The sequence below is a fragment of the Impatiens glandulifera genome, chromosome 9, assembly GCF_907164915.1.
Source record: "Impatiens glandulifera chromosome 9, dImpGla2.1, whole genome shotgun sequence".
In the NCBI taxonomy this organism is placed as follows: Eukaryota; Viridiplantae; Streptophyta; class Magnoliopsida; order Ericales; family Balsaminaceae; genus Impatiens; species Impatiens glandulifera.
The window spans coordinates 27,691,672-27,702,769 of record NC_061870.1 but is presented as its reverse complement, the minus strand read 5'-3'; the positions used below and the strand labels follow the sequence as shown (position 1 = coordinate 27,702,769).

At 28.7% G+C, this 11,098-nt stretch overlaps 4 protein-coding genes across 8 annotated transcripts; 3 read left to right on the top strand and 1 right to left on the bottom strand.

Moving 5' to 3' along the window:
* The first annotated feature begins 3,805 nt into the window (after nucleotides 1-3,805).
* Nucleotides 3,806-6,598, top strand: LOC124915335 (protein MID1-COMPLEMENTING ACTIVITY 1). 4 transcript variants are annotated; one of them, XM_047456033.1, is made up of 8 exons: nucleotides 3,806-4,161; nucleotides 4,329-4,876; nucleotides 4,970-5,379; nucleotides 5,469-5,584; nucleotides 5,681-5,752; nucleotides 5,851-5,957; nucleotides 6,057-6,150; nucleotides 6,226-6,598. In XM_047456033.1, exons 2-8 carry the CDS (start codon nucleotides 4,466-4,468, stop codon nucleotides 6,276-6,278), a joined length of 1,263 nt encoding a protein of 420 aa, XP_047311989.1. In that variant the 5' UTR covers nucleotides 3,806-4,161; nucleotides 4,329-4,465; the 3' UTR covers nucleotides 6,279-6,598. The 4 variants fall into 4 exon arrangements, with proteins under 4 accessions (XP_047311989.1, XP_047311988.1, XP_047311986.1 ...); XM_047456032.1 differs by having other exon boundaries at nucleotides 3,807-4,161; nucleotides 4,446-4,876; nucleotides 5,466-5,584; XM_047456030.1 differs by having other exon boundaries at nucleotides 3,807-4,161; nucleotides 4,431-4,876; nucleotides 5,466-5,584.
* Nucleotides 6,599-6,942: 344 nt separating this feature from the next.
* Nucleotides 6,943-7,776, top strand: LOC124915710 (protein preY, mitochondrial). 2 transcript variants are annotated; one of them, XM_047456476.1, is made up of 4 exons: nucleotides 6,943-7,150; nucleotides 7,246-7,300; nucleotides 7,373-7,470; nucleotides 7,758-7,776. In XM_047456476.1, coding segments are annotated over exons 1-4 (261 nt in total). In that variant the 5' UTR covers nucleotides 6,943-7,043; the 3' UTR covers nucleotides 7,759-7,776. The 2 variants fall into 2 exon arrangements, with proteins under 2 accessions (XP_047312432.1, XP_047312431.1); XM_047456475.1 differs by lacking the exon at nucleotides 7,758-7,776 and having other exon boundaries at nucleotides 6,944-7,150; nucleotides 7,373-7,527.
* Nucleotides 7,770-8,114, top strand: LOC124916123 (E3 ubiquitin-protein ligase RNF13-like). The gene has a single exon (XM_047456857.1). It carries the CDS (start codon nucleotides 7,770-7,772, stop codon nucleotides 8,112-8,114), a length of 345 nt encoding a protein of 114 aa, XP_047312813.1.
* A 353-nt stretch (nucleotides 8,115-8,467) lies between these two features.
* Nucleotides 8,468-9,677, bottom strand: LOC124916122 (bidirectional sugar transporter SWEET5-like). The gene is made up of 6 exons (XM_047456856.1): nucleotides 9,632-9,677; nucleotides 9,498-9,534; nucleotides 9,171-9,387; nucleotides 8,912-9,073; nucleotides 8,716-8,835; nucleotides 8,468-8,629 (listed from the first exon to the last, which is right to left on the bottom strand). Exons 1-6 carry the CDS (start codon nucleotides 9,675-9,677, stop codon nucleotides 8,468-8,470), a joined length of 744 nt encoding a protein of 247 aa, XP_047312812.1.
* Between the last annotated feature and the right edge of the window lie 1,421 nt (nucleotides 9,678-11,098).

Genomic DNA, 11,098 nt, shown 5'->3' with positions numbered 1-11,098 from the left:
TGTTATGAGTTTGGAGGATCAATATAGATTTTCATGAGTATGATTATTTGGTTTGGTTAATTGATAACATATCGTAATGTGTACTGTAAAATAATGGATGAATATGGATGAAGCCACATTATTTGGTCATGGGAAAGAGGAGGATCAATAATTTAACTATTTAATATCATTGTTAGTAAGGGATTTTATTATTATTAATATTTAACTTTGCATGAGACTAAATAACTTAACAATATTAATTATCAATCTAATTTAATTTTATTTAGTATGATAATAGAAAACTATCATATTAATTTAATTATTTAATAACAATGTTTTTGAAAAAAAAAATTAAAATGAGTTTTTTTTTTAATATAAATAAGCTATATTACGGTGTGATTAGTAAACTTGAAATTGAAATTAATCGGTGTAATTCCAATTTGTTTGAATTGTTATATTATTATTGAAAATTAAGAAATGAAATTGAAATTAATTTTGTAATTTTCAATTTCACTATTTTTAGCTTGTAATTGTAGTTTCAATGTTTGTTTTTTTAAATCGATATTTTTTTTTCTTAATTTAGAAGGTTAACATGTCAAATCATTATTGTTTATTATGGATGAAAATTGAATTATAGACAAAAAAAAAACTCTTATCACTTGAACTACTAATATTAGGTTACGTCAAGATTTTATAAAAGATAAAATTGAATTATAATTTTATAATTTTTGTCATATACAGATAACAAGAATTAAATTAAAATTAAATATTAATTCTTATAAAATTAAATTTAAAATTCAAACGTCTATTATAATTCTCGTCATCCTAACGCCATTATCCAACGATTTTACGGGATCCTTCTGTTCTTCTCAAATGGAGCGACAAAACAGTCAAAAACATTTATTTTAAATGACTGTTTTGCCGCTCCCAAATAACAGTCGAAAATCGAGTATCTTTGTGATCAAAAGTCTACCAAAATCTTATCTCGACTCTCAAATAGGGGCGGACCTAGCAAGCCAAAAGATAGGGCATGGGCAACCCAAAGATATTTAATTAAATAAAAATATGTATTATCCCTCTCCCTTTCTTAATAGTTAAAATAACAAATAATAATTTATTTATTTTTTTGACTGGGCATCCCAATCTTCCGGCCGACACCCCCAAAATCTTAAAAAAAAAAGAAAAAACTCTAGCAAGAACCTGTGCTCGAAACATATTAAAAAAACAATTCAACTATGTATCTCTAGAATTGTAAGTGTATAAGTGAGTGCAGTTTCTTTAAATTAATTTATTTGTATTTAATATGTTAGATCATATATAATTATATTAAGAAATTTATAATTAATTTTTATATTAATATAGGGGATAAATAATGACATAAGCCAAATTAATATCCTCAATTAACTCGAATATCAAAATTGTTTTTACAAAATAATAACAATATTAATTTTCTCTTTTAAGTTATACTATAAAAGTAACTATAGGACAATTGATTGTTGCTTCTTATTTGGCGTATACGTACAACTTAAGCTTATTAAATAATTTATTGAAAACTAGCTTAATTATTTGCTATCCATAACAGGAGAAATATCATTTTAGAGTGCACAAGTAACTTATAAGTTGGTACCTTAATTAATTTTCTCTTTATATATCTTGGACACCACTTCCCACCTTCATGACTCATGAGACATCTTCTTCTCTCTTATTGTTACGTTTGACAAATGTTAAAAACGGACATTGTGACAACTCACAATATAAGGGTCGGTAATTAATTTAAATGGATAACTTCTACTACAATATATATCATCTTTATCGTATACCATAATATTAAAAGAAAAATATATAGTTAATTCAATTAAAGTATAAATTAAAAAAAAAATCATTTAACGTATATATATTATAAAAAATTACTCTATATATTTATTAATTAAATATTCATTTTTTTTTTTATTCATTAATTAATCAATTTCTCTTTCTACTTTTTATTTTATTAATTAATTAATTTACTCTATCTATCTATTTTATTTATTTTTTCATTCGTTCATATGTTAGTATTTATTTTAATTTTATTTTTTTTTTACTAATTTTGTGTTATTCCTATATCAATATAGATTATTTTAAAATTACTTGATCTCTTTAAAGAATTATTACATAAATGTTATAATGACCGGTTCATTTAACAATAAAATGCCATTGAATTTGAATAATAATATATATTAATTCCTCCAAAACTAAAAGAGTAATAATTAAGATTATAAAAAAATTAAAAAATAAATAATAATAATAATGTGAATTTGACCCACATGGAGAAAGTTTTCTTTGTATACTAAAAAAGAGTTCTAGAATATTCATATAGAATGAAGTGCTATTTATAAAAATAAAATAGTAACTCAATAATTTAGTTTATTATTATTATAAACTTAAATAGAAAAATTGTTAATTTTATTTTTATTATATTAAAGAAAAAAATTATAAAATATTACAAAGAAAAAGAGATAAAAGGAAATATATTAATTAATAAATAAATAAGTAAACAATAAAGAAAGATTGAATAATTAATTAATAAAATAAAAGAAAGAGAACATAAATATTTAATTAATAAATATATAGATTTAAAAAAATTACTATGTTTACTAATATATATAGGTTAAATTATAATTTTTTTAATTTATAATACATACATTTAAATGAATTTTATTAATTTATACACTTAATTGAGCTAGTTGTACAATATAAATCTAAATAAGTTTTTTTTCTTCTTATTATAAAATGTGTTTTAAGTCTTATACAAAGAAAACAAAAATAAGAGCGTCTATTTCAAATATGAATATAGAATACTAAGTTTATTTATACTTTTAATCTCATTAAAATAGTTCAAGTTGCTAAAGTAGTTCATAAATAATCAAAAGTCACTTATTTAATTTCACCTATAAAACCTTAAATGAAAATGAAAGTTAGAAGGGTGAAATATCATTTTAATTTTCTATATTCAAACCAAACAAAAATCTTAGTTACACATATTAAGTAATTGAAAATCTAATATGAACAATGTTTTAATTCACTTAAAACATGACATATCATTAGTTCATTATAATTTGTTTTAAATAAATTAAGCTTTACTATATATACTTTTTTAATAATAGTTTATGTATATTGAAAATTAATTAGTCTTTTTAAAATTTAAAAAGCCATAAAATATTAAAATAAAAACACATCGTCCGAAAATTTATCGAATTCAAAAATCCTAAAAATTAGGATTAACTCACACACTAATTCATTAATTTTTTCAAAAGAATATAAAAAATATCATAATAATAATACTGTAAACTATATAAGATGCAAATTTTATTTTCAGGTAAATAGTAAAAATAAAAAAAATAATAATAATAATTATAATTGATGACTTGTTAATCTTAATTTGTATTTTTATCTCATATAACTCTAGTAGGAAGAAAAATTGTATCACAAACATATTTGGCTTAACTAGATACTAATTAATACAATCAAATGATCATCTTTTGCTTCAATTCTAAATAAACAAATTAATGATTGGTGTTATTGAATAAATGATCATGGTAACATGAACAAAACACTTTAACCATGATTACATGACATTTGACATTTATTACTTAACTCAGTAAAAATAGTTAAACCCTAATTTCGTTAATTAACCCTGAAATAAAATAATGAATAAAATATTAGCACCATTAAAGGCTTTAAAGCCCGTGAAGGGGTGTTTTGGTCATAAGAAAGGAAATCAAAGGGCCCATCGGTCAGCTAAATTTCCTCCTTCTTCTTTGTCTTGGTATGGTAATAATCTGAAGCGGCAGGAGAGAGGACATTAGGCACAAAACGGAGGCAAAATTACAGCGAAGCTGAGAAAGAGAGAGAGAGAGAAATGGAACTGTGTTTTTGATTCCCAAAGCAAAAATCCAAAATCTGATCAGAGGTATTATAAGGCATTTCGCGCAAAGCAATGTTGCTGATTCCAGGATTCTATGCAATCTCGTGATATAACGGACATACAGGAACTTGCCGCCGGAGATCGTTGTTTTCGTCTTCTTCAACTGTACGATTTTTATATATTCATTCACATGCACCTTTACCAAAACTCTTATTTAGTTTACAGTTGGAATTACGGCAAAGGACGGCGATCGAGCTGACGGTTACAGTCATTTTCAGGTAATAGTTCTGTCGAATTTTGTCTTATTTTGTGTCGGAACTCGGAAGAGTTCAAGCTTCTCGTTCAAGTGTGAAGAAAACATTACCTTTTGCTTTATTTTCTTTTTACCACCATGGAGAGTGGATTTGATTGATAAAGATGATTGCTTGTTTCATAATCAATGCAGCTGGTCATGAATTAAGTATCTAAAAGATTCGATCCGGCATTCCTTTTGACCAGCTGCTTTAAACAGGGAATGATCAATGAATTTGCTCATTTTTTCCGACAGAACTTGATTTGATAGGGTTAATAGAAGGGTGGAAGATGGGATCTACTTGGGATCATTTCGGTGAGATAGCTACAGTTGCTCAGCTGACAGGACTCGATGCAGTGAAGCTAATTGGACTGATAGTGAAAGCTGCAAGTACGGCTCGAATGCACAAGAAGAACTGCACGCAATTCGCATTGCATTTGAAACTGATTGGGAATCTGCTTGAGCAGCTCAAGATCTCAGAGCTGAAGAAGTATCCAGAAACACGGGAGCCTTTGGAGGAGCTGGAAAATGCACTTAGACGGTCTTACATCTTGGTTAACAGTTGTCAGGATAGAAGCTATTTCTACTTGCTAGCAATGGGATGGAACATAGTTTATCAGTTCAGAAAGGCACAGAATGAGATTGATAGATATCTGAAGATTATACCTCTCATTACTCTTGTCGATAATGCTCGAGTCAGGGTACTCTTTTCTTTTTGTTTTTTGTTCTCTTTAGATCTTCAAAACCTAGTTAGTTAGTTAGTTAGTTAGTTCACACTTTTCTTACATTTGCAGGAGAGATTGGAATATATTGAAAGAGATCAACGTGAGTACACATTGGATGATGATGACAGAAGGGTGCAAGATGTGATTATGAAGCCTGATCCTTGTGGTTATGATACTATGGTTTTAAAGAAATCGCTCTCGTGTTCCTACCCAAACTTGCCTCTCAATAAAGCGATACAGAAAGAGAACGAGAAGCTTCAGTTGGAAATGCAAAGATCACAAGCTAATTATGACATAACTCAATGCCAAATGATTCAGCATCTTCTGGATGTTACGGAAGTTGTTAGTTCAAATTGCGTTCCAGAAAAAGGTTCACCAAAAAAGTCAAACTCCAAAGATTCAGCAACCAAGTCCGTTAAAGAGCATACTCATGATGAAAGCTATATCCAGAAGACCGAGACTACACAAAAAACTTCAAGGTTCATCTCGCTAGCTGATTCTTTTCATTCCAATTTAACATTGCCATTTCCTTGATGACTGTTGTATGTTGTCCTTATGCGTGCAGTAGAACCATATCTTCGGTTTCATCAGGACATGATCTGATCTCTACCAAACATTCTTATCATCAGCATGGTGATGAATGGAGTTCAGATTTGCTTGGTTGTTGTTCAGAACCTCTTTTGTGTACGCCTCCTCCCTATTGGGTTAATTTTTTGAAGCTGATTGACATTTCCAGATTGTGGGTTTGTGAGTAACCCACTTGTTATAATTGATTATCAGGTATGAAAACTATCTTTTGTCCTTGTGCTACATTTTCAAGGATTGCGGGTGTGGCCACAAACAGGCCTGTTTGTAAGTGACATTCTTCGAGAGTTCTTATTATTAGCTACAACACAATTAGTTTTCATCTCTAACTGTATGTTTCTTCCGTGCCTGTGATTGGCCGGCAGCTGCTGCAGAGGCGTGCAATGATTTAGTAGCTTATTCGTTGATTCTATCGTGCTGTTGCTATACTTGTTGCATTAGAAGGAAACTGAGAAAGATGCTGAATATCAGGGTCAGTATTTTCCATCTAGATGTTTCATTCTTTCTTGTTGGAGGATGAATGAATGAGTTTAATAATATTATGTATTCTTCTTCTTCTCCCAATGGGCAGGGAGGGTTAGTGGACGATTTCCTCTCCCATTTCATGTGTTGCTGTTGTGCTCTCGTGCAAGAATGGCGAGAGGTGGAGATACGAGGTGTTTATGGTACGAGACTGCCCCCTTGTTCATAATCCTCTTGTTATTAGTGAAGTGTGATTTTGATATGATCTCTTTTGGCAGGACCTGAGAAGACGGAAACAAGTGCACCAAAGTCGCAGTACATGGAGTCATGAAGTGGAGAGAAAAGAGTGAAAAAAATGTATGAAATTCATGAAAAAATGTCATTGGATTGAGTGAGATCATAAGGTACATAATTATCTCAATACATACTAAATCCTGAAACCCATGTTTAGACTTGGTTGGATATGATGATGCATGTACATGTAAAGAAGAAGAAGAAGAAACTCAAGACTTATGTTATCTTCTCCTTTTCTTATTTTCTTTCTTTCTTTCCAGAATGAGTTTGGCTTTCTACTTGGAAAGAAATGACATCTTTGTTAATGTATTTTGCTTAGAAGAGGTTTTCAATCTATATTAATAGGGACCTTGTCTTATATTTTACTCACAAGACTAAAATTCGCGAAAAAGTATCATATTTGATTATCATTAAAAGTGGGGAAATTAAAATATGTAATCAAAATAGTTGGGGACTAGGGAGAGGTTTAAAATAAATTATTCTATATAACTTTTGTCAATGTGTTAAATTTATTTGAAAATATTATCTATTAGCCTCTTAACTCAAAAATCTTGTTTTAGAAATTAAATAATCCAAATTTTAAATGAAACAAAAAGAAATGATATTTTAATTTTGAAGAATAAAATTGATTAGGACTTACTAATAAACAATATTAAAAAAGAAAGAAAGAGAGAAAGTCGTACTATAAAAAGGTAAAAAATTAGGATCGCGAAGCAGGCTCGGGCGTAGATTTAGGTTTGGAGTAGTCGTCAAGTTCTAGGTCAAAGCAGAAATTGAAAGGAGATACGAAATAGTGATAGTAATGGTGAGATTGAGCAAAGTACTGTTGAAAGATGGAGGAAGAGTTATCGGAATCAGCAAGACGCTTTCAGAGATGCTCGTCTGTCCAATTTCTAAGCAATCCTTGAGGTTATCAGACTTTATTTCCCCAATCTCTCTTCGTGATGATGATAACCTAACCTAATCTAATCTAATCTCCAGTATTGGCTTCTCCTCATTTGCAGATACTGTGAGGAATCGAATTCTCTCATCAGCGACACCATAGGCGTTTCTTTCCCTGTATGTTTCCTGCTTCCTTAGGCAAGCAACATCATAGATCTATCTAGTTACTGATTCTCTTCTCTTTGACAGATAATGGATGGCATACCTTGCCTTGTTCCCATGGATGCCAAGATCATCCAAGTTGGTGATTCACCAGACACCACGATGAAGAAGAAGATAGAAAATTAGTGAGATTTTGAATAATAATTGTCTTTCATTCTTCTCTTATTTAGAGATTCTTGTGTATTTCAAATAAATAACTGTTTTAGGTGCAACTCTACTGACTGTGGTTGAGCAATCTCCCTCAATCCAACTAACCAAAAAGATTCGATAGTAAACAAACAAGTCTTAATCTTGCTGATTGGTGGTTTGGTTTGGTAATCCATTGTAACTTATACTTTAGCCTAGCTAGGTAGCTGATCTCTATCTATGCTCAGATCAGATTATATATATCTTCAATGAATGAAAATTGCAGAGAAGAATAAGAATGATTATAAAAAAGTTGGTGTCTGTCATCTACAACTTCAAGATCAATGATATTCCATCGCCTTGGGAATTATTGGGTAAAGGGTCCAACAACGGTGGTGGCGTCGGAGAGATGTGTTGTGTTTGCTTGTGTGGTATGGAGGAAGGAGAAGAGAGACGGGTGCTGACATGCAGACATGAGTTTCACGGGCAATGCATCGGCAGATGGTTCGATGGCCGAAGAATTACGTGCCCCATCTGCCGTCGAGGCGATCATCATACAGAGATGATGATGATGAATGACAAACAGTTCTTGACCGAGGAAATGCTTGTCTGGTTTTCTTCTTTTCATGTTGCTGGCTTTTGATCTCAACATACACAATACTATTTTACACATTTTCATCCAAATCTTAATGGTGTTGGGTTCTTGCCCAACACTTGAATGCTTGCATTTGGAAAGGTAAAAGGAGCATATGATGTTGTTATAAGTCATTTTAAAACGACAAACAACTAAGTGCAAATTTATCATAATCTCAAAATCTTAGCTACCAATAGTAATAATAATAATAAAACTAAAACTAAATTTAATTACGATATTAATAAAACTTAAGTAGGCATTATCTGTTTATGAAATAAGTACTCATCACCAACTCCATCATAATTGAAAACTTAAAAAGCTAAATCTAAAATAAAAATATTGATCCCAAAATTAAAATTAATTTATTTGTTAGACATTGCCATTGCTATCACATCACCATAGGTCATTTTTATAATAGTCGGGTTCTCATCGAGGTCCAACACTTCAACGCCAGCTGATTTGTAATATGTGAAATAAAGAATCAATTGCATGACACCAAACAAAGTTCCCAAACCATTTGGAATCTGTAACAACAAAATCAAATGTTTAATATTTATAATATTAATATATATAAAAAAGAAATTTCACTTCTTAAAAAAAATATGTTTACCGTAACATATAGATCAAATTTAAGGAGAGCATACGCCAACCAAATGACCGCGTTAATGGAACTCACGAATGAAACCCAGAAGGGCATATATTTCACGCTCTTGGTCCTTATCACTTGTTTCTATATAAATATTAATATTATTAGATTAATAAAAATTAACCATTATTATTATTAAAAAAAATATTAATATGCTTACCATGACGGTTAATGGAGATGCATACATGATAGCGTTCAATACAACGCACACAATTCCAACCAGCATGGACCTACCCTTGGTGGTTTCAAATGCGTACATGGTTACCGCGACTATGATGCCAACAAAAATGCATCCAACTCCAAACATTACTAATATCTTCTTCTGATAAATTGCAAGAGAAATACAAATTAATGGTTGTTATAAATTTTATAAGTATAACAAATAATTAACTATGGTACAATGGAAACATATAACATACACGCTTTTTTTGATCGGAGAAGAAGAAATAAAAGAAAACGTAGATGAGTTCGATGAACAATCCTATGCCATTGATGGTGCCAACTAGAGTGCTGCCCGGATGAACCATGGGCAACGCGTAGAATACCCACATGACGCAATTGAGTAGAGTTGCAAGATAAGGATCCGGCCTAAACTCTTCAACTGATCTCGCCTTCCATATATTCAAGAATGTCGGTCTACAATAATAATAATAATTAAACTTATATGTACAAAGTGTTACAAGAACATAAAATTAATATCTAGATTCATATGTAAAAATGTCAAAATAAAAAGAGAGATTACTTACAATGGAGACAGAAAAAGGAAGAAAGATATAACATTCCCTATATGAAGATTGAAAAAACAATAGTAATTAAGAAGAAATTAAATTAAAGTTTGTATCTAGAAGAAATTCATTAATGAATTAAAGAAGATGATTACCAATTATTCCTATAATGTTGCGGATGGCTTCTCTACTCATGACCATCTACAATTGTAATAGTAAAAAATATGAGATAAAGATCACATTAATCATCATCCTCCTCCTCATGAGTAAAATCAATAGAGAATTATGATATTGAGCATTGAGGTTTAGAGAAATTATCTTACCTTGTTGCAATCTTTAGTAAAATATTTGTTTTGTGAGAAAATATAAAGTATGATTTGAAAGCTTTTTAGAGGATTCTCTAGAGAATGTGGAAAATATTGAATAGGATGTGAAGAGTTTTTATAGAGGATGATTAGGGTTTTTGAGAATTAAGGTTGACTAGAATCTAACCCTAATTTGAATTAAGATTCAATTTTAGTTTTACAAAAATACTTTACAAAGAGGTTTGTTACGAATGTGTTGGAGAAAAAAAAGGGAAATTGGATTATAAATTAAATATATTTTTTTGAATATATATAATAATAATAATTCATTTTTAAAAGATTTCATTTTATTACTAATAAATAATATATATATAATAAATTAATAATTTGTAAAAAAATATAACAGAAAATTTATGTATAGAGACATAAATGTGGACATAAAGGAAATTTCATTTTTTTAATTATGTTATATATTTTTAATATTTAAAATTGAAAATTATTTGAATTTATCATTATTTAAATAAAAGATATCATCGTAGAAATCAACCATAACTATTTTTGGTTATTATTTTTAATGTTATATATTTTTAAAAATTGAAAAAAAAATAGAATGGATATTATCATATAATCAACAATAACTATTACTTGCTGTTATTTGGAGATTATTATTAATATTAAATATTGAAAATTATTTGAATTATTATTATTTTTAAAAAAAGTTATTGTCAACCATAACTATTGCGGCTGTTATTTAGGATTATGTAATGTTATATATTTTTTTATATTAAAAATTGAAAATTAATTTTATCACTATTTAAAAAAAAATATAAAGTATGTATTAATTTCTTTTAAAGGTTGAAAAAAAAGTAAATTGATTTACAGATTATTTTTAATATTAAATATTGAAAATTATTTGAATTTGTTATTATTGAAAAAGAAGGTATTATAAACAATAACCGTTGCTTATTTTAGGATTATGTTTAATGTTATAAATATTTTATATCAAAATAAATTTTTAATCATTATTTTTTAAAATTTAAGTATATATATATTTTTTTAAATCATGAAAAAATGGTAGATATTTTTGATAGAAATCAACAATATTATTTATTTGCTGTTATTTTCAGATTATTTTTAATATTAAAAATTATTTGAATTTATTATTATTATTTAAAATTAAAATATCTCCATCTCCCATTAAAATATGGAATCCACCAATTCCTCGTATGATACATGGTGAATGAAAACTCACATTTGACCAACATTCTTTTTTTACCTAATCAATAGTTTTTGTTCGGACAACAATTTCGAAAAAAA

Coding starts and splice junctions, on each gene's coding strand:
- LOC124915335 (XM_047456032.1), top strand. CDS start 4,466: ATGGGATCTACTTGGGATCATTTCGGTGAGATAGCTACAGTTGCTCAG. Junction 5,753..5,850: donor GGCCACAAACAGGCCTGTTT/GTAAGTGACATT, acceptor ATTGGCCGGCAG/CTGCTGCAGAGGCGTGCAAT. Junction 6,151..6,225: donor GGAGATACGAGGTGTTTATG/GTACGAGACTGC, acceptor CTCTTTTGGCAG/GACCTGAGAAGACGGAAACA.
- LOC124915710 (XM_047456476.1), top strand. CDS start 7,044: ATGGTGAGATTGAGCAAAGTACTGTTGAAAGATGGAGGAAGAGTTATC. Junction 7,151..7,245: donor ATTTCTAAGCAATCCTTGAG/GTTATCAGACTT, acceptor CCTCATTTGCAG/ATACTGTGAGGAATCGAATT. Junction 7,301..7,372: donor CCATAGGCGTTTCTTTCCCT/GTATGTTTCCTG, acceptor TCTCTTTGACAG/ATAATGGATGGCATACCTTG.
- LOC124916123 (XM_047456857.1), top strand. CDS start 7,770: ATGATTATAAAAAAGTTGGTGTCTGTCATCTACAACTTCAAGATCAAT.
- LOC124916122 (XM_047456856.1), bottom strand. CDS start 9,677: ATGGTCATGAGTAGAGAAGCCATCCGCAACATTATAGGAATAATTG. Junction 9,074..9,170: donor TCTCCGATCAAAAAAAGCGT/GTATGTTATATG, acceptor GCAATTTATCAG/AAGAAGATATTAGTAATGTT. Junction 8,836..8,911: donor CATCTCCATTAACCGTCATG/GTAAGCATATTA, acceptor ATATTTATATAG/AAACAAGTGATAAGGACCAA.